General features: G+C 40.5%; 1 protein-coding gene across 4 annotated transcripts in view; it reads right to left on the bottom strand.

Moving 5' to 3' along the window:
- Positions 1-23,896, bottom strand: part of fsd1 (fibronectin type III and SPRY domain containing 1) — a 97,781-nt gene that overhangs the window by 50,754 nt on the left and 23,131 nt on the right. For 3 of the 4 annotated variants that reach the window (XR_007958120.1, XR_007958119.1, XM_052037765.1), the window contains exons 5-13: positions 21,955-21,977; positions 17,487-17,608; positions 14,461-14,670; positions 11,923-12,021; positions 11,247-11,406; positions 10,460-10,542; positions 8,031-8,282; positions 3,682-3,770; positions 2,753-2,791 (exon numbers count right to left, since the gene is read on the bottom strand). Coding sequence is in view for 2 of the 4 variants with exons in the window: in XM_052037765.1 (XP_051893725.1) it covers positions 2,753-2,791; positions 3,682-3,770; positions 8,031-8,282; positions 10,460-10,542; positions 11,247-11,406; positions 11,923-12,021; positions 14,461-14,670; positions 17,487-17,608; positions 21,955-21,977 (1,077 nt within the window). In the remaining 2 variants the exon portion in view is untranslated. Of the gene's footprint in view, positions 1-383; positions 2,792-3,681; positions 3,771-8,030; positions 8,283-10,459; positions 10,543-11,246; positions 11,407-11,922; positions 12,022-14,460; positions 14,671-17,486; positions 17,609-21,954; positions 21,978-23,896 lie in introns of those variants that run through there. The other variant, XM_052037764.1, reaches the window with a different exon arrangement.

The raw sequence follows: 23,896 nt of genomic DNA, 5'->3' as shown, positions 1-23,896 counted from the left end.
TCCTCCAGATGCTTATGGTATCCTCCTCCATTTCAAACATGTGGTGGTAGCCTAATTGGCTGTTGTAAATTGTCCCCAGTGGGGTGGCTAGTGAATCAGGGAAAGTGGATGCGAGTGAGAGTGAGAGAATGTCAAGGAAATTAATGGGAGAATGGGACTGACGAGAATGCCGATGGCCAGTACAGATTTGATGGGCTGAATGGCTTGCTACACGGTATGAAAATATGAAGATATGCTGCAGTCTAGAGGAATTGTACAACAAAAGGGGATTAACCAGCATATACATTCCAGAAAAATAAAATACAGAAGCTTACTTTTTAAAAACAAAAGGTGCTGATTCAGGCAAGAATAAACCTCCACATGAAAAAGCCAACAACTAGTATGTCAACAAGACTTTATTAATGCAAGATGCAATACATATTCAATTACCGAGGGATCAAAGCAAACTCCTGTGTCCCCAACACCCTAGTCAATGGAGACCCAGGTCAAAGCAGCAAGGGTACCGAGAACCTTACCCAGGAGTCAAAAGACATGCAACCGCTGTGAATAATAGTTTATTTATTATGTGCTACATCTCACAAACATAAGACACAAAAGAAAATCTGGTGCAATTAATTTTTAATCGTAAACACTTAACATGTGAAATGCCAACGTTTACATACATTCTATTAATCAGACGTCGAAGCCAATGTATTACGCAAAAAATCCGAAATGGAATTTTTACAAGTAAAAATAAATACTGATGACCAGACAAAATCTCTATGCCTGGCTTCCATTTCTCTCTAAAAGATTTAAACACTTAAATTTAATCCTGTAAATTACTTTCACCGTCATCACAATCCTCAAAATGAAGTTCTGCAGCAATTAGCATCTCTCAATTGCCCTCTGTTGATGCATTTACTACTGTCAGAGGGGCCATGAAGTGCCTATCGACATCTGTTCCACACTCAAAGCAAATTCGCCTTTCTGTGACAGGTGTTAACCCAGCTAAAGCATAAATGGGAAAACGCACACGAATACAAGCACAGATCTGACAGAAAATTCAGGCCTAACACAATTTTATTTCTATTCATAATCATAGCGCAAGTGCATCACAAATATCTGTCCCAACAAAAGAGGTAGTAAAATGCAGAGGGCACATAAAAGGTCATTGAGACATGCCAATAAGTGTACTTCCCTTTAACTGGGCCTCAACTGTACCAGCTGCAGAGATCTGGTACCCAGAAACACAGGTGGCATACGCCAAGAGTTCATATCACTATAGCATTCACCAAGTGACTGTGTATACAAAAAAAGTATTAAAACCCAAATTAGATTTCTACCTTGCCTGAATAGATCTCCATATTCAGAGAAACTGTTTTGTTCATTAATGAAAAGACAGACAGACCCAAAAAGACTTGATACTATTTAGCATGTTAAACAGCTGTCACGGGGGCAGGATGCATTTCCCCAGGTATAAGCAATCTTGAGAAAGCTTCCAGGTCTGCGATGTGTGTAAGTCACAACCCGGGAAGAATCCCTTACTCCACTCGTGTATCAAGCTTTATCCTCAAACTAACAGTCTTGCAGAATGCAATACGTTTTGCTTCAGTTGTGAGGAGCAGCCAGCAACAGAGCTTAAAGCTTCAAAGGCCAAAACAATCATTATCTCGCACAAGAGAGGGGACAGAAAGGGGCAGAATAATCCTCAGCAGGCCTCAGTCAAGACAATCATCAATTACCATTGGTGGACAAATTTGGAACTTTTTTTTTTAAAGTTATACTATTGACTGTGTAGCTTCCATTTTATAAAATTAATACGAACCCACCGTTTCGTTCTGTGTAGTAACAATGGCCAGAAGGAAATGCAAGGGTAAACTATTTTGCTTTCCCAGCTATGAAGCAACAGTATAGGTAGAGCAAAGCAACAAGGAGATACAATGATTTAAAATTTCCTTAGTGATCAAAACAGAAAAGATTCGTTACTCACCCCGGGCAGTGTAGTCGTAAATCTGTTGCACGTAACTCTCTGTAGGCAAGGTAACATTCAGCTGGGGAAGCCAGTGGGCAGAGGTGGGAAATGCTTTTGATCTGCCCCTTTAAGGTGCTTTACTGTGACATACATTACTTTTTATTGACACAATTATATAACCCGATTTCCAGGTGGCCATTCTCAGTGCCTTGACTTTAAAATGAACAAAAGGCACCAGTACAGAATTAGCTGAAATAATTTTATTTTAGATCCCAGCTCTGGAGATTTACTCCCCTCCTTTGAGTATAGAGAAATTTGGACAAATTGACAAATATTTTATATATAGGATGCTTCCTATGGTCAAAAGATATTAAGACGTCAAGTTACTCTTGAGAGGAAGATCACATGCGATTCTAATAGCCTGTGTAATGATTGACTGTTACAAGCACCTCCAGTTTGTCATGTTTAAAAACATTTCAAAATTTAGACCTTGCATCAATCTTCTGTAATAATCCTCATCAGAAATGGAAAACCAATTGCAATTTTCCATTCCTAAAGAGAGTGCCAGACTCAACTTCAAACTTAAGAAGGCCAACTTCCCACAGTGGTTTGCAGAATCCAATTTCGAGTCGAGTCGTTAGTTTTTTATTCCCCCAAGGCAAGTTTTACCGTACAGCCTTTGATTTGCAAATGATATGGTGCAGTTAAATGGAAGCTTGGTAATGATTTCTAGGTTAGGCTAGCAGTGGAGCTACTGGTACCACTGTTGCGTTTCTGCAGTGATTTGACAGCACTTGGTACCTGAAGTCCTGTTTGCACAATAAAGCTACCACACCAGACCTGAGGAAAGGGGAAAAAATGGGCACAGTCAGTACAAAACATGCAATAAGATGTCGAACACATGCATTTGAGTGTGTGTATGTTTACGTGTGCACAAGAGAGCATAATATTTAAAAAAAAGGATGATAGGCAGAAGATAGACACGACTGAGCTACCAAGCAGGAAAGTCAGAGAGATACAGCACAGAAACAGGCTCATCAGCCCACTGAGTCCGCGCCAACCATCAAACACCTATTTACACTAATCCTATCAACTCCTCCCAGATTCTACCACTTACCTACACACTAGAGGCAATTAACCTATTGACTCTCACATCTTTGGGATGGAAGAGGAAACTTGCATCGTCACAGGAAAGTATCTGGAGGAAACTTGCATCGTCACAGGGAGAGTATTCAAACTCCACAGAGAGAGCACCGGAGGTCAGGATTGAATTCTGGTCTCTGGCACTGAGAGGCAGCAGCTCTACTACCTGTGCTAGTGGTTGAAATAACTTGTCAAAGCAATCTGAGGAGATGGGCAGAAGACGGCAGTTCAGAGAATTTCAGACTACAAGCTGGGAATGATGATTTATTTGTACAAATTCACATTTAACAAATCCAAACTGATGCACTCCTCTTCTTTCAGAATGTTGCTTTAACAATCACCAAATTAAAGTGGATCAATTTTCTGCTGTGCCATTGTAGGTCTCCTCATAAAGCTGTTGCAATGACCTCAGTTACAGGGAGGTGTCTCTCTTAATTTTAATTTGGGTCACATCTTCAGATCAGCTACATCAATACCAGTGCAGAAATAGATTATGTACAAAGTGGTGTGATTGGTTGAGCAAATATTCAGGAGGAATCAGAAGCATTTGGTACAGAAAAGCATTGAAAGATAGAAAACACACTTACCATGAAGGCAGGGAGGACAGGCTGTGTGAACTTTGTCCTAAATGAATGAATCAACTGCTTACTTTTGGCATTGTAGAATGACAAATGACCTAAAACAATGTACAATGAAAAGGGGTTACAGATTGTCTAAGGTTCATTTGAAATAACAACCTTTCAACTTAAATTTCAAATTACTGCTGATGTTACTCCTCCAAAGGCCCGACCATTGACTTGACATCAGATCCACAATTTTCTTTTCCACTGCTTGGGGCCTTATTCTTTCATCTACTGATACATCCCCTTCCCCATAATTTCTCAACACAAAGAAATGGGCACCAAATTCAATCTCTCCTCATTCTCCCACTATTCACACTGGGGCACAGCCTACACTGACCAAGAGGCAAAGAATACACCAATCAACATACTTCTAAAGCACCCATTAACAGTGTGTGTACTTGCCAGTATTAGTACTTAAACCACAGTGTCACTTTGTTCCCTCCTGATCCATAATTTCATTACTGTTACATTCCATCTGAAATTAAGCAAAATACAACAAGGGATTGCCACATTTGGATTGTGAGTCTTTAGCTCTAGTTCTTCATCTTCGTAACTATCATTGTTGCTTTTTTTTAAAAAAAACTTCCCAAGTGCTCTTAGATATATCAGTATGCAAGTTACCCATCTTGTTAAATGGGCAAACAAAATGTCTACTAGTTAAGAACACAATAGGAGCAGTAGGTCATCAGGCTTCATAAGCCTGCCCTGCCATTCAACATGATCATGGCTGAGTTATGCTGGTCTCAACTCCTCTTCTGTGCCAGTTCCTCATAAGGACATTATATATAGAATTAAGTTCTAGAAAAGGGAAATAAATGCAGAGCTCCAGGAGAAGATATGGAAAAAGATATATGTGGTTGAGTTGAGGCATTTATTGGGAGAGGAAGTTTATACTGGATCTGACTACGTTATATCTGATTTGTACAATGCTGACAATTGGAAAAGGAAATAGAGAAACAAAGGACTGCAGATGCTGAAATCTAGATGAAAAACATGACGATGCTGGAGGAACTCAGCAGGCCAGGCAGCATCCGTGGAGAGAAGCAGGCGGTCAACGTTTCGGGTCAGGACCCTTCTTCAGGACTGAAGATAGGAAAAGGGGAAGCCCAATATAGAGGAGGGAAAAGCAGAGCAGTGAGAGGTGGACAAAAGAGGGGAGGCGGGGTGGCACAAGGTGGTGATAGGTAGATGCAGGTAAGAGATAGGGAGGTGCGGAAGAAGGGAGAACAGATCCACCAGGGGATGGGTCAAAGGAGAGAAAGGAAAAGGTAGTTAAAAAAAGGCTAGGAAAGGGAAGAAGAGAAGCATGGTTGTGGGGGGGGGGGGGGGGTGGGGGTGGAGATTGTGGGGAAGTGGGGTGGTGATTACCTAAAGTCGGAGAATTCCACTTTAAAAAGTGGGAAAAGGAAATAGTTCCAATCTTCGGCACTTATATTTCTCACCAACAAGAGTACAAGATGCTGTTTCATTGGCTGGAAAGTAAAATAGTCAACTTCATACCCAGCAAAAGACCTGATAAGAGGGGGATAGAGGGTTTATGCTGCATGCAAACTCAGCACTCCACACAAGACCCAAATATGGGCACATGGCAGGAGTAACTGAGTATGCAACAGAGTTCAAGGTGATTGGCCTCAGGTCTTGCTTAAGCCTGGCTCATTTTCAGAACTTGACAGCAAATGGTGCACTTGCTTTTATTTTGGTTTGTTTGTACACTTCCATTATGCAACAAATTCAACAAGCATCATGTATACCCAACTAGAAATTGCAGCACTGATAGTTTCAGCTGTGCTGTTTTATTACAGCAAAAGGACAAGGAAAGAGAGCCAGACCATTTGCAGTTAGACAAGAGGGAAATGCCATCTGCTTTAACCTTCCCAGGTGTTTCACCCAAGTAAACTGCTTTACAACATCAAACACAATTAAAGATTAAATGGCATAAATAGCAGCCAGTCTTAGTTGTTTGTTGTATCCAAAGACCCCTTTGGCAAAGTCTAATTTAATGGAACTAATCTTTGTACAAAAAAAAAAGGAAATATTTGAGATTCAGGAGTAGAAAATGATGTGTTATGGAATACCTTGGAGTGATTACTGGTTTCTAATCTAATCTAATCTCAAGGAAAGATTAGTCTCAGGATATCTGAAATGCATCTTATTCATGGGCTGAATCTTTTCTGTACTCCCTATTAACTCAACTTAATGATTTAACCATCCTTGCAATCACTAAACCGTCAAGTCTGAATGCTCACTGTAAACTAAAAATATAATTGACTCAAGACACAGAGCTATGACACTCACTCAATGGAAATACAAAGCTCTTAAACACAGATCATTGACATAGATTTGGATCAGTTTAACTTCATTGGAGGCACTAGTCAGGATCTTTCTAGGATTACAGTAGACAACAGATACACTCCAACACTGTTGCACTGCCATTCTATGAATGAGGTATTGAGGATAGGGGATGTACGAAGAACTTAATTTTATAAAAAGCGCATTGAGTAGTAATGATCTGAAACTTGTTGCCTACAAGGACAGTGGAAGCAGTGATGATTAATGATTTTAGAACGGATGTTGGATAGACACAAGGGAAATGAACTTGTAGTGCCACGTACCTGGAGTGGGATAATGGGACTAACTGAATTGATCTACGGGGAGGATAGAAATCACCAGAGGAACACCACTTCATATTCTGCCTGGGTAGTCTACAACCAAATAGTATGAACATTGAATTTTCGAATTTCAGGTAACCCTCATCTCTGGTGTTCCCCACCCCCTTTGATCCTCCTGTGGTTCCCTTATTTTTGTGTCCTTTCCCCTCCCATCAACCTACTACCCACACACCACCCACAGCCTTTCTCCCTTTCTCCCATCTGGATCCGATTCCATCTGTCTTTCACCTCTCTCCTAATGGTTCCCATTACAACCTTCCTTGCTTATCAGATTCCAGCACCGGTAGCCTACGTGTTACTGCTCATCACCTTTCCCGTAGCTGTCTCCACCTTCACCTTTCCCTCCCTCCAACTGGGCTCAATCTGCTGTTTTTTTTTTGTCTGCCTCCATCTTTCATCCACCTGCCTGTCTCCCAACTCTACTCCCCCCACACCCCCCCCCCCCGGTCTGTCCTTCATCCTTCACCACCCTCTCCCCCTTGGTCCGCCAGTCTGGCCCCTATCTTGCCAACCCTCCTCCCCCATACTGGCCCTCTCTCCTCTCCACACTTAGCCCTGAGGCAGAGTTTTGACCCAAAACTTCATCAGTTCCTCCACCCCCACTCCCAACAGATGCTGCTCAAGCCACTGAGTTCCTCTAACAGATGGTTTGTTGCTCCAGATTCCAGCATTGAAGTCTCGTGTCTCACTAGAATGAACTTGATGGACTGAATGGCGTCCTTCTGTGCCGTACTGATGTTATGGCTTGCTTGCCCTTTTAAGTTTACAGAAACTATCTGAAGCACTGTATCATTCCCGAACCATCCTCCCATAATCAGCTGCCGTTCATCTCATTGGCATAAATCAGTATCTACATCGAACCACATAATGGCAATTGCAGAGTGCAATTAATTATACTTTACTAGCAGGCTGAAGCTGGTAGAAAGCCATAGAGGCATTATGGTGAGCTTGATGAGGACAAGGCCAGAATGGAACAGCAATGGTTTGGGGTGACGAAATAAGTTGCTTAATGAATGCAATTCCCTTCTTTAAGAGCTTCAGAACGATGGGCGGATGTTTGTAAGAAATTATTCAGCAGTTAAACAACGACTTTTTGCATTTTAATTCTGACTAAAACATGAAATTTAGGAAATTTTATGTAAACAGACCACTGAAGTAACAACTGGAATTTAGTAGATAGCACTTTAAAGCAGTATAAAAATAAATACATCAACACTACATTAATGTTTGCTGATTCATGCAACTATTCTGAAAAACCAAAGAGGTCAAAAAAATTAATCCAAGAAAGACACAAATGTAATGGGTGAAAGATTCATAATACTATCACTTCAGTTCTCAAAGTATGCTTTTTCTGAGATAGCTTATCTATTGTAACAAGGTACAGGGCAATTTCTAGCTCTCTATCAACGATGGCCAAAATTATTCTGTGGGAGATACTTAACATTCAGCTGGTAATATTTAGCTCAAGCTGAGTAAATCACTCAGAGTAAATAAACTATTGGAAACATTAATGTGCTTTACCTAACAAAGGCAGGATAAACAATTTCCTCATCAATCAAAATCATGGGCAAGGTATAAATGTTAACTTCTCTTTGCTTTAACATAGATTTGCAGCAAGTTGGAAAAGATGAGGACTCCCAATACCTTCACTGTAGTTACAATAAACTCCGATTCTGTCGGGTACGGAGACGTCCAGGACTTTGGCCTTGTTGTTGTGCTTGGCGGTGAAGCTGACTTGCAGCCAGTTATTGAGGTGAAGGCACCAAGAAGCATTCGTCTTTCCCAATTGATCAAATTTGCCCAAAGTCCTGTAGGCTACACCCACAAGAAAAGCCTTGCTGTCTCTTTCGAACACAACCTCCCAGTAATGCTGTCCACCATCAATCAGAGTATCCCCTGTGAGAAACAATGAGGAGGATGATGACTAAACCATCTTTATTAACCCATAAAATATCCAGCTGCCACTTCTCATATCAACTGAAGTTTGTAACGGTATACGTTCTCCATGAGCAAACACAGCACAGTTCGCCATTATCACAAATCACATCATAAGTAGGATTGCTTCTGTAAAGTTTCCATTACAATCTCCTCAAGTGCTGAATAGCATGTTTAACTTAACGTTCCACTTCACTCCACATTATAGCTGCGTGCTATGGAAATAAAAGGGAACAATTTGAAATAAAAACAGCATTTCACCCTAGACCACAAAAGGAGGAATACAGCATCACCATTGGAACTGCCAGCAGCAAGTTCTGGGACACATGTCCTGAAGTGGTTAGACACAGCTCTACTGTTGGAGATGGGTGAGGAAGGTGTGGAAAGAAATTACTTCTAATCTGAAGGCCTATTAATTTCAGTAGGGATTATAGGGAGGCAGATTAGAAAGCAGAGGGGAAAGGTTATTTTTAGATTTTTAAAAAATCATTGTGGTTTAGTGCAAATGGTTCAAATTATTAGCCTTGTTATTTGTGTTTTAAATTATAGGTGTCTTAGTTAAATATTACGAACAGGTTGAAACTCTCCAGTCTGGCACGCTTCGGATCTGACTGGTGCCGGACCACAGAAATTGCCTCCTGATCATCTTCCTCTGAGAGGAGAACTGTTCTTTTTAAGTATAGACACTCTCTGGGCCACAGAAGGGTTCCAAGAACTGTCCGTAACCCAAAGTTTCCGCAAGTTGGAAACGCTGTCAGCTGAGAGTGCATAAATTGCACTGGTAGGTTAATTAGCTATGGATTGGTACAGGTCTTAGTTAATTTTGGATCTTAGTTAGAATGTAGTTAATTACAGATCTGTGCTACAGATTCAAAATGCACCGGACCATGGGAGTTGCTGGATCACAGAAAGCCGGACTAGAGAGACTCAACTGGTAAAACCTTTAAATTTTAGTGTTTTTTTTAAATAGCTGAAAATAAAAACACTTAAAAGTTATTAGCTTGTACTCAGAATTGTTTTTTTAAAACAGCCAGCAAAGTTGTGGTTTTGCCACGTGTCAAAGCTTTCCTCAGCACCCTGCTGGAGGCCCCACCACTGCTCAGGTCACAGAGCTTGGCTCCAGCTTGCTTTGAGCCAGTAGGATAGCCCATCTGCACCTGACCAGGTAAGTATGGATGTGGGAGACTAAGGATGGCAAATTTGGGGTTGGGGGGAAAACAAGACCAGCAAGATCTGTTCCAATAATTAAATAGAGGTAACTGGTCACCTCTCCAAGCAGCATTTCTTCAGGGCACTTCCCAGTTGTTCACATTGGATCAATGGCAATTGTGCAGTTATTAGTGTTTCTTGGGATTTCATCACTTCTCTGCTAGTTGGTGGTTTCAAAGCTAATAAGGTTATGTAGGAGACCAACTCTGGTCAAGATTCTGTGGGATGTCAGAGTTTTCTTACAGACCATCAGTTTGCTCAGACAGCTTTAAGGCAGCACTTTAAAAAGAGAATTCTTCTATGGATTGTTCAAATGGATTGAACCTGGATTGTTCAAATGTCTGCCAAGGTTTGTTTAACTTGGTACAAATAAATAATTGGCAGGAAACACAATGGAATAATACAGGATCTAGTCCACAAGTTGCTGCATTGGTGCTGATATGGTAAATGGTTCTATGGTTTACATATAGAGCCACATGGAAGACATTCCAGTGGAACAGCTTTAGCTCAACATTAAAGGGAAAATGTGGATAAACATTTGATGTAACGTGCAGGGCAATGCGGAGAAAGATTTGTGGAATTAGCATCGCACTGATCAGATGTGAAAAGCCAAAAATGCCTCTTCCCGAAAGTTCCATAGATTACTGGAATCTCTTCAAATGCAAATTGGAAACAGATTTCTTTCAATGATGTATTTTTCTTTTCCGAGTCAAATTTAATCAAAGGAATCTAATTGAAATAGAGAAAATCCAAAGATTGATTTGTATTTCACATGAAATTTAGTTCTCATTATATTTACTGGGTTTTCTCACTGTGATTTTGAAACAGTCCTCCGACTCCAAGAATGGACAAGAAAAAGATGGCTTTCATTTAAACAATACAGTCTTCTAATCTTACAAAATATCAAGTGTAACATATCGTGTACCTACCCAGAACGGTGTACGATTCTGCAGTGAATCGATCCCTGCTGCTCCTTCCAGATGGCATTCTCTTTGGTGACTGGATGATGCTTCTTAATAAAAATAAAGAACAATATTGTAGCCAAAAAATCAATCAACTGCCTGGGTTGGATTTGTAATCAAACAAAGGACTGCAGCATAGGAAAGAGTAACAGAAGTTAAAAGCTCCTAAAGAAGGGTCAAAGTATATTGAATCTCAACATAAATTTGGTATGTGACACAGCAGATACAACCATGTATGCCACCACTTCATGGGCCAATTATTACCAATTTAACATTAGTCAAAGAGTAACATTTACACAAGTCTTGAGTGTTACCAATCCTCAACAAACACATATTTTTAAAAACTTGAGGAAAGTCATGCAGAACATTTTGATGTCAGTGCAACTTGGTGGAAACAATTTGCACCACTTGATCAGAATTTAAAAAAAACCCTCCTGTATTTTGGAATTCTCACAGTCTTCAATTGTACCAGCCAATCATAGAAACAATCCAACTGACTTATTCCAATTGATCAAAAAAGCCGTGTGCAAATTAAAGGAATATTTTGATAAGTGCTGGAATGCCCGTACATTTAAAAAAAAATCACCAAGTTAAAGAAATATTATCTTAAATAACCTTCTCCCTCCTTGGCTACATCACAATCTCTAATTTTTTGGTCCTAGTGGATGATGTTTCATTTGAACAAATGGTTGATCCACTGTTTGAAGGTTGCAGGTAGACTGCAATTAGTCATATTTTCCTTAGAGATTTGTACCTTGCAGGGGAATGGGCAGGTGAAGCTGTCCTACTTCGATTTTCCTTTCCTCGAACTTTGATCTCTTGCACCTTTCCCCCTGATGCATCCCACTCCACTTTGTGGTCTTCCACTTTCAAATTCTGATGAGCAGTCGCAGCATCCAAATTAAAATTAAATGCTGTGTAGGAAGATAAAAGTGGCTTTAATTCTCAGAAGCAATTAGCGACAGACACATTCCACTATTTAAAAACTGTAGCTGCAAACCCTATAGGATATATTATCGTATATTTCCTAGGCTAGCATTTTGAATTGAATAATTTTTTTTTCCATATCTACATTCTCCACAATACCTCTCTTTTCCCTAGTGTAGTTCCATCTTCCCTTTTACATGTGCACAGCGCAGACTCCCAGTATGATTAGATTCTATAACATACTTAGAGAAACCTGTTCTGCCGTAGAACAGATTAGCAGAGCAGCAATCACCAGAAAAGACAATAGCATTACATGAGTTTATGCAATCTTAATTTTGGCAAATTCCTCCAAAAGTAATGCTCAATTTAACGAGTTCATCTGTACTAAAATTGGAAGCAGCGACTCTCTAACACAAGGACAGGAAGACTATGAGGATAGTAACTCCATAACAAACATTATAACCCATTTACTACTGTAAGTAATGATGAGGAGCTGTACAAACCACTGGTCTCCAGGGTGACCGGCTCCGAGAACTCTCCAGCAACAGCTTTGTTGCAAGCTTTCACCCGGAAGTTGATGAATTTTGTATCAAATTTCAAACCTGGTAAAGAAAACATTGCAAAACTATTGGTGATATATGTGTCAGACACATCCCACTATTTAAAATCTGTGTCTGCAAACCCTTTAGGATATATTACTGTATGTTTCCTAGGCTAGCATTTGGAATTGAATAATTATTCCCATATCTTCATTCTCCACAATACTTTCCTTTCCCCCCTCTCCACCACCCACGTGGTTACGTGGGTTATAAGTAATTTCTATTAACAAGGAAGCCAAGCACCACCGATAACCCAGTAAATAAAAGCAATTCCTAGTATGGATTTAGCCAGACATCGACCCTCAAGGTTCCAGTATTAGATCATGGTTAGTCCCAAGTTCGTTCATTTTAGGAGAGTCAGAAATGGGAGTGGTACAATTTCTCTTGACTTCCTTGCATCACAGAGACACACCTCTCATCCCACCATGTCCATGTCACCCACTGTATCCATCTACACCAATCCCATTTATCCCATTAGCCTTTTATGCCTTGGTAGTTTGAGTATTCATCTAAATGCTTCTTAAAGGTTGTGAGAGTATCTGCCACCACCACTTCTTCGGAGAGTGTGGTCGGGACTCCATCCACCTTCTGCGTGGAAGAAATGCCCCCTCAGATCCCCTTTCAACCCATCTCTCACTTTAAATCTTTGTTCTCATGGTAGTGTAGCGGTTAGCATAACACTATTACAGCACCAGCGACCCAGGTTCAACTCTGGCCGCTGTCTGTAAGGAGCGTGTACGTTCTCCCCGTGACTGCGTGGGTTTCCTCCGGGTGCTCCAGTTTCCCTCCCACATTCCGAAGACGTAGGGGTTAGGAAGTTGTGGGCATGTTATGTTGGTGCCGGAAGCATGGGCGACACTTGAGGACTGCCCCCAGAACACTCTACGCAAAGATGCATTTCACTGTGTGTTTCGATATACATGTGACTAATAAAGAAATCTTATCTTATACATCCCCACAATGGGAAAATGATTTTTTACCATCTACCCTATTACCCTAATAATTTTATACCCCTCTATCAGGTCACCCCTTGGCCTCCTGCACTCTGGGCAGGACAAACCCAGCCCACCCAGTTTCTCCTTATAATGGAAATATTGCAATACAGCTAACACCCTGGTGAATCTCCTCTGCACCCTCTCCAGTGTAGTCACATCCTTCCTACAGTGTGGAGACCAGGCATGGCCTGGTCACATGAAAAGTTGCGACACGATGCCCCTGCTCTTATATTCTATGCTATAACCAATGAAGGCAAGCATTTCATATGCCTTCTTCTCTACCTTATTCACTTGTGCTGCTACTTTCAGGGATCCATAGACTTGTTCCCAAAGGTCTATGTGTTTATGAACGTTCACTAGACCCTACCATTTCTGTGTCCATTTACCCTTGTTTGCTTCTCCCCAAAATGCATCATCTAGTACTTATCACGATTATATTCCATTTGCCATTACTCCGCCCGACTTTCCAGCTGATCGACATCATGTGCAGCCTTGGACAATGCTCCTTGCTATCTCTGACACAACCAATTTTCGTAGCTTTGGAGAGGAACACATGGTCTTGTTCTTGCATCAGAATGTTTTTTTTAAGCGATCTCTATTGGTTGAGCACTTGGAGACTAGTTTAGGAATCAGGTATGATGTCTACATGATAATATGATGCCCAGCAACCAGAAGGCCAGTAATTATTACAGCTTCATTGCCGAGACAGGGCATTTTGTTTTGGCTGCAAGAACGGATAGATCACTACATTTGCAATAAGTTCTTTCCCAAAAGAAAGTGAAATAAAATCAAATTGCAGAAGATCTATTGCAAACAATGAATAACAAAGTATAAAGCGAGCCTACGTTACAAATACATTTAATGTTGTATTTATATAGTCTATGATCACATCAAAATGCCTCACATTTCTGATGTGTGCTCCCACTGTTTACAAATGCAACAGCTATTCAGTACACATCATCTCTCACATGCTTCAACGGCATGAATGGCAGGTTAATCTGGGTTAGGCGGCACTGTTGGGAAGAGAGTTTTATCTTAAGTACAGGGAGAACTCTCCAATTGATGAATAATTTTGTGCTTCTTCAACATTTAATTGAACTGGTAGGCAGGGTTATTTCATCTGAAGCACAGCACCTGTAATACACAGCATTGTTTGCTCTGAACTACTGTCATCCAACTTTTTAAATTCTTTCTAGAATTCATTATTTGAGTTAAAATCCACAGATGACCAATTAAAAGGCACTGTTAACCAAATCATGATGTGAAAGAACAAAAAAAAACTCGAGAGTTGGTCCATCTTCACTAAGAAAGATTTCACCAGAACTTAACTGCACATATCACAAGTCAAGCTCCATTGAGAACTTGAGCTCATGATCCAGATCAAAAATTCAGTGATATACTGAGGAAAAGCTGCATTGTCAAAGTGCTGACTTTTGAATGTTATTACCTGACAATGTGAATTCCATCTCCTTAATGCCTTCCCTCACCATCCAGGGGTGTTCTTCTTTCAGTCGTGGGGCCCCTTCATAGTTGGTTTTGCGATATTCCAATACATAGTGATCGATTTTTGTGTCCTCTTCAGGCATTCTCCAGACCACAGTCACACAGTTGTCTGCTACCAGACACTCAGATATATCGATTTCCGGAATACTTGGTACTGATAAGAAAAGCAAAAATGGCAAAATGAAGACAAACCAAACCTCAGTTTCACTTAGAGATTTTGGAGTTGAAGGATGTAATTAGAAGCTCGAAATACATTTTCTCTACCCTTCTCCCAAATACAATGACCATTATCAATAAAGGCATTCTTGATCTGCAAGCCTAGACACAGAACATCACTTTTAAGTCATAGACTTTGGCTCACTAAATCTATGCTGACCATCAAGCACCTAGTTACATTAATCCCATTTAATTCTCCCTACATTGTCATCACATTCCCCCCAGTTCACAGATTCCACCACTCGCCTGCACATTACGGGTAATGTATAATGGTGAATTAACCTACGGGTCTTTGGGATGTAGATGGGAAGTGGAATATCTAAGAGAAACCAACACAATCACAGCAAGAAAGTTCAGACTCTAAGCAAACAGGTTGCTGGAGCAGTGAGGCAGTAGCACCACTAGCTGTGGTGCTGTGGCACCCTAACTCTCACAGGCCCAACAACACCACCTCGATTCCCTAATTAACAGACGTAGTGGAGCTCACTGAGCAATGATGAGCAGCAAGGATCCTCTATACTCCGGCCTTGTGGAGGACAATTGCAGTCATGGCAGCAGGGGTCAACAATTGTATCTGGAATCCATTTGGTTTCTATTCCACACTGGGCATGTTTACCAACTGAGCTATTCCCAAAAGACTTAAGAACATTAACTAGTCAGCGTCTATGGTAAATGAACTATCACCATTCAGTTTATAATTTTTTCACTGTTCAATCAGTATGCAGACTATAACATACAAGCCATTCCAAATAAACTGCAAGGGCAACAGTTGCTTGAGTGAGAATCAAAATAAAACAGAAAATGCTGGAAATTGCCATTCCGCAGGTCAAGCAGCACATGTGGGGAGAGATAAATGGAATTAATGCTATAGACGATAATCTTTCATCAGTACTGGCCTGCTCTGATACAGTCTGGAAAGGCTGGTGACTCAAAGTTGTTGAATCCCGAGGGCTGTAATGTGTTGTTCTGAGCTTATCTTGGGCTTCAATGGGACAGTGTAGGAGGCCAAGACAAGAGCGCGAATGGGGTGGGCAATTAATGTTCAGGTTACCCTTGCTGACAAACCAGAGGTATTCCATGGAGTGATTACCCAATCTTCTTTGGTTTGAGCTGAGAATGGTACACCAATTTGCAAGTACAAATGAATCATTACTTCACCTGGGAGGAGTGTATGGATCTGTCTATGGTGGGAAGGGACGAGGTAAAAAGAGCAAGTTTTACATTCTCTGCAGCTGCACTGGAGGATGCCATGGTAAGTGGAGTGGGCAGGCACGGTAGTGTAGCGGTTAGCATAACGCTTTACAGCGTCAGTGACCCGGGTTCAAATCTGGCCACTGTCTGTAAGGAGTTTGTACGCTCTCCCCGTGTCTGTGTGGGTTTCCTCTGGTTTCCTCCCACATTCCAAAGACGTACGGGTCAGGAAGTTGTGGGCACACTATGTTGGCGCTGGAAGCGTGGTGACACTTGTGGGCTGCCCCCAGAACACTACGCAAAAAGATGTATTTCACTGTGTGTCTCGATGTACATGTGACTAATAAAGATATCTTGTCTTATCTAAGTGTTGGGGGGGTGGGGCTCAGGAAATTGTGGAGGGAATGGCCTCTTCCGAATGCTGAAATGGGAAGGGAAACGACATCTGGTGATGGCATCACATCGGAAGTGGCAGAAATTACGGACACGATCCAATGAACATCTCCTATCACATCGCATCCGAGGTGGTCATTTGGCCCATCAAGTCTATGCCAGCTCTCAGAGCAGTCACATCAATCTCATTTACCCACTTTATCTCCCTGCACCTTATTCTCTCTCACATTGCCATCAACTCCACCCTGATTCCCTCACCAGTAACCTACGCTGGGGATAATTTACAGCAGCCAATTAACCTATTTACCAGCACGTCTTTGGGATGTGGGAGGAAATCAGTGAACTGGGGATGGAGGGGAAGAAACTATGCAGTCACAGGGAAAACTGCTGCCCCAATATGTTGCTTAGGTGACTGGAAGCTGAACTGGGAACCCTACTCTTGCTCTGTGCATGAAGAGACAGTGCAAGAAATGGAACAGATGAGAGCCCTGCAGAGGAATCCATGGCCACGGTTAAGGTTTCTTGCTTATCTATCATGTGCAAATCTGGTAACAGATATGTTGGGTTAATTTAGTTCCATTGTTTAAAACCCCACTCGTACATCATTCCCAATATCATTCGATGGAATGCACTGGCAGGTTGGGTTTTCACACCTCACTTTGCACAGAGGCATAGGGGCAGGAAACAGGCCCTTCAGCCCAACTGGTCTATGCGGATCTCGATTCTCATCCAACCTAGTCCTATTTGCCTCGTTGGGCCCATATCCCTCTAAACCTTTCCTATCCATGAACCTGTCCAAGTACCTTTTAAATGTCATTAATATACCCGCCTCAACCACTTCCTCTGGCAGCTTGTTCCATATACTGACCACCCTCTGGGTGAAAAAGTTGCCCCTCAGGTTCCTATCAACTCTCTTCCCTCTCACCTTAAACTTATGCCCCCAAGTGCTTACTTACAATCAGAAAAAATGCAGAAATAAATACATTCAAGAAAATTGTTCATCCTCATCCTTTCACAGAAATCTACAATTGTCACCTTTAAGCAGAGTATTTGAATTACTTTGCTTTCACCATTTGGAAGACATTAGAAAGGATTGTGCACTTTCCCTGGAGAAGATCAAGGAGGGGAAGGGGGAAAACAAAGCAGGAAGCACTTATTTCTCACTCTCACCTGGCAAGAACTTGAGTGAACGAAGGACTTTTTGTTCTTGGGAGAAGTCGACCATGAGATGACTCATGTTGTCGCTGGCTTTGGCCTTCAAGGACAGCCTGAAAGCTGGTGCCATGGTAACACTAGGGAACAAATGCAAGAACTAACATTACAAACAACATATTCAGCATTTCAGTCTGTAGTCAATGAGACAACCAATATGCTGGCAAAACTACTTTGAAAAGTAAATGTTTCCAAGTTCAATGTTATCTGTTAGCTCTGTGATAAACCACGGGCCTTCAAAGACAGAGTTCAGAGCAAGGCAATGTGCAGTAAAATATGGTGAGAACAGACCATTTGGTGCATTATGCACCTGGCTTCCATAGCCCAGGTTCAATATATTATGGACTTGATCTTTCCCATTCAAAATGCTATGGGAAATTCTGTGCAAATACTCCCACAACTTCACCATCTGTCCTTATATCCCTCAAGAATATTCAACCACCCAGTGATCCAAGGATTATTTTATTGACTAAGCTTACAGATCATTAACATCAGCAGACATTTATGAACACCTGTTAGTGACAAACGGTCGAAGAAAAACAAATTTTAAAATTATTAATTTGAATTGATACAGAAATTTCTGAAATTGTCTCATTGGGAAAATATACAGCTAGTTATGCAGAGTTTACTGCAAGTATAAACCCTGACAGAAACAGCAGGTAAAAATGGATCAAGTAAGAATAGTTGGCATTTACTCATTCTCTTATTTGGGATTCTTCAATGTTCCTATAATTCGCTGGAGGACAGGTTTCAAAGTAAGCAAACCAAGCACTCTCCTGGAAATTGTAAAAAGCAGAAGGCTATAAAGGTTGGAAATACGAGAGAAAATAGATAGGCAATGAGAACATTCATCAAACAAATGCAGTTTAATTCCCTATGATACAAAAGTTCCCATAAAATATATTGAGCTTTAAAAAATCTGCTCTCAATTTTAAAATGTTTATGGACATTAAAATCAATATAAAAGATGTGGAGGCATGGTAGAAAAATTAAGTTTAAGACTGGGTTGGTCACTAGCTTTCTTGAATGCAAATCTAGCCCACCTTAATGATTGAAGGTGGCTTAATGAAATACGCTGGTAAAACAGAGAGGGATCAAAGTAGGACTAAGTATTACAAATTGTGGAAAATAGATTTTTTTTTACTGTCAGGAAATGCAAGCTCACTCATGTTAAAAAGGACAGAACAGAGCACCTTCCAAATGAAAAAACTATAAGAGAGCTATGCAAGATAAAGTTTCAAAAATCCAAAAGACTACTTGAATCTTGGCCTATTTACATTCAGAACCCTGGTACACAAGGATGTAGGAGTTGGTTTGCAGGTCGACAAAACCAGACATGGACTACAGAAAAAACTCTGGCTATGATCTGTTCTAAAAGGTATATTGTCCTTGAAGCAAGTGCTGCTTGGATCTTATTGGAATGATAATCTGGAACACAAGAGTTAAATTATTGAGGAGAGATTATACTAACAAGCATTGTATTCCCTAGAATTTAGACGGTTAAGAGGTGATTTGATTGAAGATCCCAATTGCATTTTACGAAATTGAATGACATTAAAGGAATTGCTTCTTGAATTAAGCTCGAGTAGGAATGATCAACTTTATAGGCAATTTATACTGTTGCTATAGAAATGACATTCAGGTTAATGAGTTAAACAGGTTGTATAGACAAAGCTCAGTTTCTCTTAGATATAAACAATTAAAAAGTGATGTATTGTGGAGGTTCTCAAAGATGAAGGATTTGATAAAGTAGATCGAGAAGAATCGTTTCCTCTATTGAGGCGCTCCAAAATAAAGCCTCGAAAGGGGTGGCAATGCAAATAATGGAGTATTGCTCGTCATTTTCCAAAATTCAATAGATTCTTGAATGTTCCCACGGGTTAGAAGTAGCAAATGTAACTCTCTGCTTAAGGAGGGAGAGAGGGCAAAAAAAGAGGGAACTGCAGATTATATACCCTGACATCAGTAGGCCAAGTGCTGGAACGTATTAATAAGGCACTTAGAAAATAATAATAGGATTGTGCAGAGTCAACATGGATTTATGGAGGGGAAATCACGTTTGACAAATCTGTTTTCTTGAGCTTATAACTAGCAGAATAGATGAGGGGAAACCAGTGGATTTGGACTTTCAGAGGATCTGCAATAGAATGTTATGAGATGTTTTTAAACAAAGTTAGAGCACTTGGGATTGGGGTTAATTCACTGGCACGGATTGACAACTGGTTAACAAACAGAAAACAGTAGGAATACATGTAATTTCTGGGTTGGAAGGCTGTGACAAATGGGATGCTGAGGGATCAGTGCTGGGACTCAGTGTTCAAAATTAACATCAAAATTTGGACAAGGGGACCGAGTGTAATATATTGCTGATAATACAAAACTGAGTGCTAGTGAGAGTTGCAAAGAGAATGCACAAAGGCTTCAGTAGGATCTAGCAAAGACATGGTAGAAAGAATGTAATGTGGGAAAACATTTGGTCGGAAAAAATAGAAACTCGGGTTAGATACTGAAAGGTGTTGGTGCTCAAAGAAATCTGGGTATCCTTGTATGTGAATCACTGAAAGCTGACATACAGGCTTAGCAAGCAATTAGGAAGGCAAATGCTTTGATGGAATTTATTGTTGGAGGACCTGAGTGCAATCATAAATACAGCTTATTGCAACTAGAAAGGGCACTGATGATACTGCAGCTAGAATACTGCATGGGAAAAGTTGGGAGAATTGCCCTGGGAGAAGACATCAAGCAAACTTCCAAGGTTAGAAGAATAAGATTTCATTGAAAAATTCTCAAGGAGCTCGAGTGGTTAAATGGAGAGCTGAGGTTTCTCCTGACTGGAGCATCTAGAACCAAGGGTCACAATCTCAAAATAAGGAGCTATTCAGGTCTGAAACAAGAGGTTATTCCTTAATAGAGAGTGACGCATCTCTGGAATTCACTACCTAAGAGGGTAGTGGAGGCTCAGTCATCAACTATATCCAAGGAAAAGATCGAGATAGCTGGATACCATGAGAATCAACACGCAGAGTTCATGCAGGAAAGTCAGGCTCAGGTAAAAATCTTATTGAATGCCAAAGCAAGTACAAGGACAAAATGACCAATTTCTATTTCTCACATAATGTAAAATTAGTATTCATCCTTTTTTGGGGGTGGGGGGGGGGAGCGGGGGGGGGGAAGGAGAAACAGAGAAGGCAAGTGTTCAGACAATAGTTAGTGCGAATCTGGAATCCTCTTCCACATACTGCTGTTGAACCTGGGATCAACTGAGGATTTATTAAGGAAGGATGTTAAGGGTTATAGAACAAGATACTTAACAGTCATGATCTATTTGCATTGTGTAAGAGATCTGATGGGCTGAATGGCCTTCTCCTGTTTCTACAGGCTTTATCTTCCTTGTTAATTATTTATAAAATATGCCGGCCTTAAAAGATAACGAGTGATATGTTTGGCCACATTGGATTTTATTGATGCAACTTGCCCTGTATAAGTTAAGGACCTGGGAATCTTTCTATAGATAGTGCCCCCACACGTATAAATGAAAAATGAATACAGGAGCACCCCTCACATGGGTCAAATTTCACTTTCAAAGTGAATGGGGTTTGCACGGACAGTTCCTTTTCATTAGCAATGTCACAGAATTGACAATCTTAAATGGCTGTTTGCCATTGGGGGTAAAAATTAATAATCACATTCAACCATGTTTTGTCTACTGAACGGCAAGTGTGGGGCAAAGTACTTCCAATACTCCACTCAGTCCAACCCTCAGACTTTCCTGTTGCTTCCAACACAAGTGTGAAGAGGCTTTAATCATTTTGGAAGTGGGTGAAGCAAGAATTTAAAGATGCATTTTAAGTTTGGTTGTAGCAGTTCAAAACTATCTAGGTTCTTTAGCTAGTATCATTGTAAAATACAGATGTTTCTAACCCAAAGTTTTATTCAAAAGTCTTGAGGACACAACATTTTGTAATTGAAAGCAATTTATTAGCAATAGGTCACAGGAGGGCAAGGTTTTAAAAAAATCTGGGCAATATACCAGAAATAAAAATCTCCCCATGTATAATTATTCAGTTAGAATAGAGGATAGAAAGTTTGAGTTTTTAAGGTCAGGATTTAGGTGTCCAAGGAATTTTTGCAAATGGAAAAATGCTCTAAAAGTTTCTGATTGTCAGATATATTCAGCAGTATTTTACTCCTTTTTATAACACAATGAAATATATGGAAATTATTCTTTTGTTAAAGGAAGTGCATAAATTGGTGATCCTAACATCAGGACTAAAAAAGCATCACAACACTAAACAGTGCTAACTTCCAGAACAAGCAAAAATGCTGGTAGTTTATTAAGCAATTGAAGCAAGCAAGATTTGTGCAGTTCTTAATTCAAGTTAGATTAATATAAACATGCATCATAAACAAAAGTATTTTACAATACCTATCTTTAATCTGTTTGGCAGCCTTTAAAGCAGAAAAAGAGAAGAGAGAAAAGGTCAAACATGCAAATCAGCACAATTATTCAACACCAGTTAAGCAGAAGTGTATATTGCTGTTAGGTAAACCAGCCACGGACCACAACCAAGCAGCCAATGAAACTGCAGGTGCCAGACCTTAAAAATTAAAAACTTAATTAAAGCATTCAAATTAAAAACAGCACTGTAAAAATCACATCCCAATTGTAAAATTGTGGGTGCACACACAATTGCATTCACAACTGATAAAGTTTGGCTTTAGCTTTGATTAATCCATTGATTGTCAATCGGTTCACAAATCTTTTTCTATTTCAAGGCTGGCTGGCTTTGTTCATCTGTTTGCATTGCGATTTGCATGCAAACCGCATTAGTCGTAACAAATCTACTTAAATACCAGAAATAGATGCACTAATGCTCAAAATACTTAAAACAATTTAAGGACACTAGCTCTGCTTGCTCTTTAACCTATTTCCTTTTCCAGTTTTCTGATACAACTCTAAACTCTTTGGAATCGATAATTAAACATGCTAACATGTGTAGTTTGTGAAAGAATAGTTCCAGATTATCACCACCCCTTTGGAGATGTATTTGAAAACAAAAAACTTATTGCTCCCAGATTTCTTGAATGTCAATTTTTAAAACAGCAAAGAAATGAATTTTACAAGAGAGAAGCATTTAGTGGAAAGAGGGAGAAACACCATATTTTACTTTGAGTAACATTAGTCTTAAACAGCATCACTGTGACTCAGTTGTTAAATGCAGACCTTAGTGAGAAATAGAACCTTCCTTGTCTGGTTAGGTTTATGTTTGGGTTAACTAATCTTGGCTGTGTCAGTTAAGACTATAATCAAGGGTGGCAATCTCAGGATTGCTGCCAGTGTCATGCGATAGTGAAAGTAGGAATGGCAGAGATGGCAGATGAATGAGTGGCTGAGGAGTTGGTGCAGGGGGCAAGGTTTTAGATTTTTGGATCATTGGAATCTCTTCTGGGGAAGGTGGGACCTGTACAGATTGGATGGGTTACATCTGAACTCAAGGGGGACCAATATCCTTGCAGGCAGGTTTGCTAGTATGGTTCAGAAGGGTTTAAACTAGTTTGCAAGGGGGATGGGAACTGGAGGGATAGGTCAGTGGAAGAAGTGCATGGAGTAAAGCCAGATCTAACACATAGACAGGCTTTGAGGAAAGAGAAGCATAGTATAGGGTATAAAAGTAGTAAGGTGGATGGGCTAAAGTGCATTTACTTAAATGCAAGAAGCATCAGGAATAAAGGCGATGAACTGAGAGCTTGGATAAATACATGGAACTATGATATTGTGGCTCTTGCAGAGACCTGGTTGTCACCAGGGCAGGAATGGATACTGAATATTCCCAGATTTCAGTGTTTTAAAAAGGATAGGGAGGGGGAGAGAAGAGGAGGAGGTGTGGCGTTACTGGTCAGAGATACTATTACAGCTGCAGAAAGGGTGGATAATGTAGCAGGATCCTCTATAGAGTCAGTATGGGTGGAAGTTAGGAACAAGAAAGCAGTAACTCTACTGGGAGTATTCTATAGGCCACCCCCGGTAGCAGCAAGGATACTGAGGAGCATATCAGGAGGCAGATTTTGGAAAGGCGCAAAAATAACAGGGTTGTTATCGTGGGAGACTTCACCTTCCCAAAAATTGATTGGCACCTGCTTAGTACCAAAGGTTTAGATGGGGCAGAGTTTGTTAAGTGTGTCCAAGATGGATTCCTGTCACAGTATGTTGACAGGCCGACTAGAGGGAATGCCATGTTAGATTTAGTATTAGGTAATGAACTGGGTCAGGTGACAGATCTCTCAGTGGGTGAGCATTTGGGGAACAGTGACCACCGCTCCCTAACATTTAGCATTGTCATGGACAAGGATAGGAGTAAAGAGGACAG

The sequence above is a fragment of the Pristis pectinata genome, chromosome 24 (genome assembly GCF_009764475.1).
Source record: "Pristis pectinata isolate sPriPec2 chromosome 24, sPriPec2.1.pri, whole genome shotgun sequence".
In the NCBI taxonomy this organism is placed as follows: domain Eukaryota; kingdom Metazoa; phylum Chordata; class Chondrichthyes; order Rhinopristiformes; family Pristidae; genus Pristis; species Pristis pectinata.
Note: the sequence above shows the minus strand (reverse complement) of the source record. Positions and strands in the feature narration are given on the sequence as shown.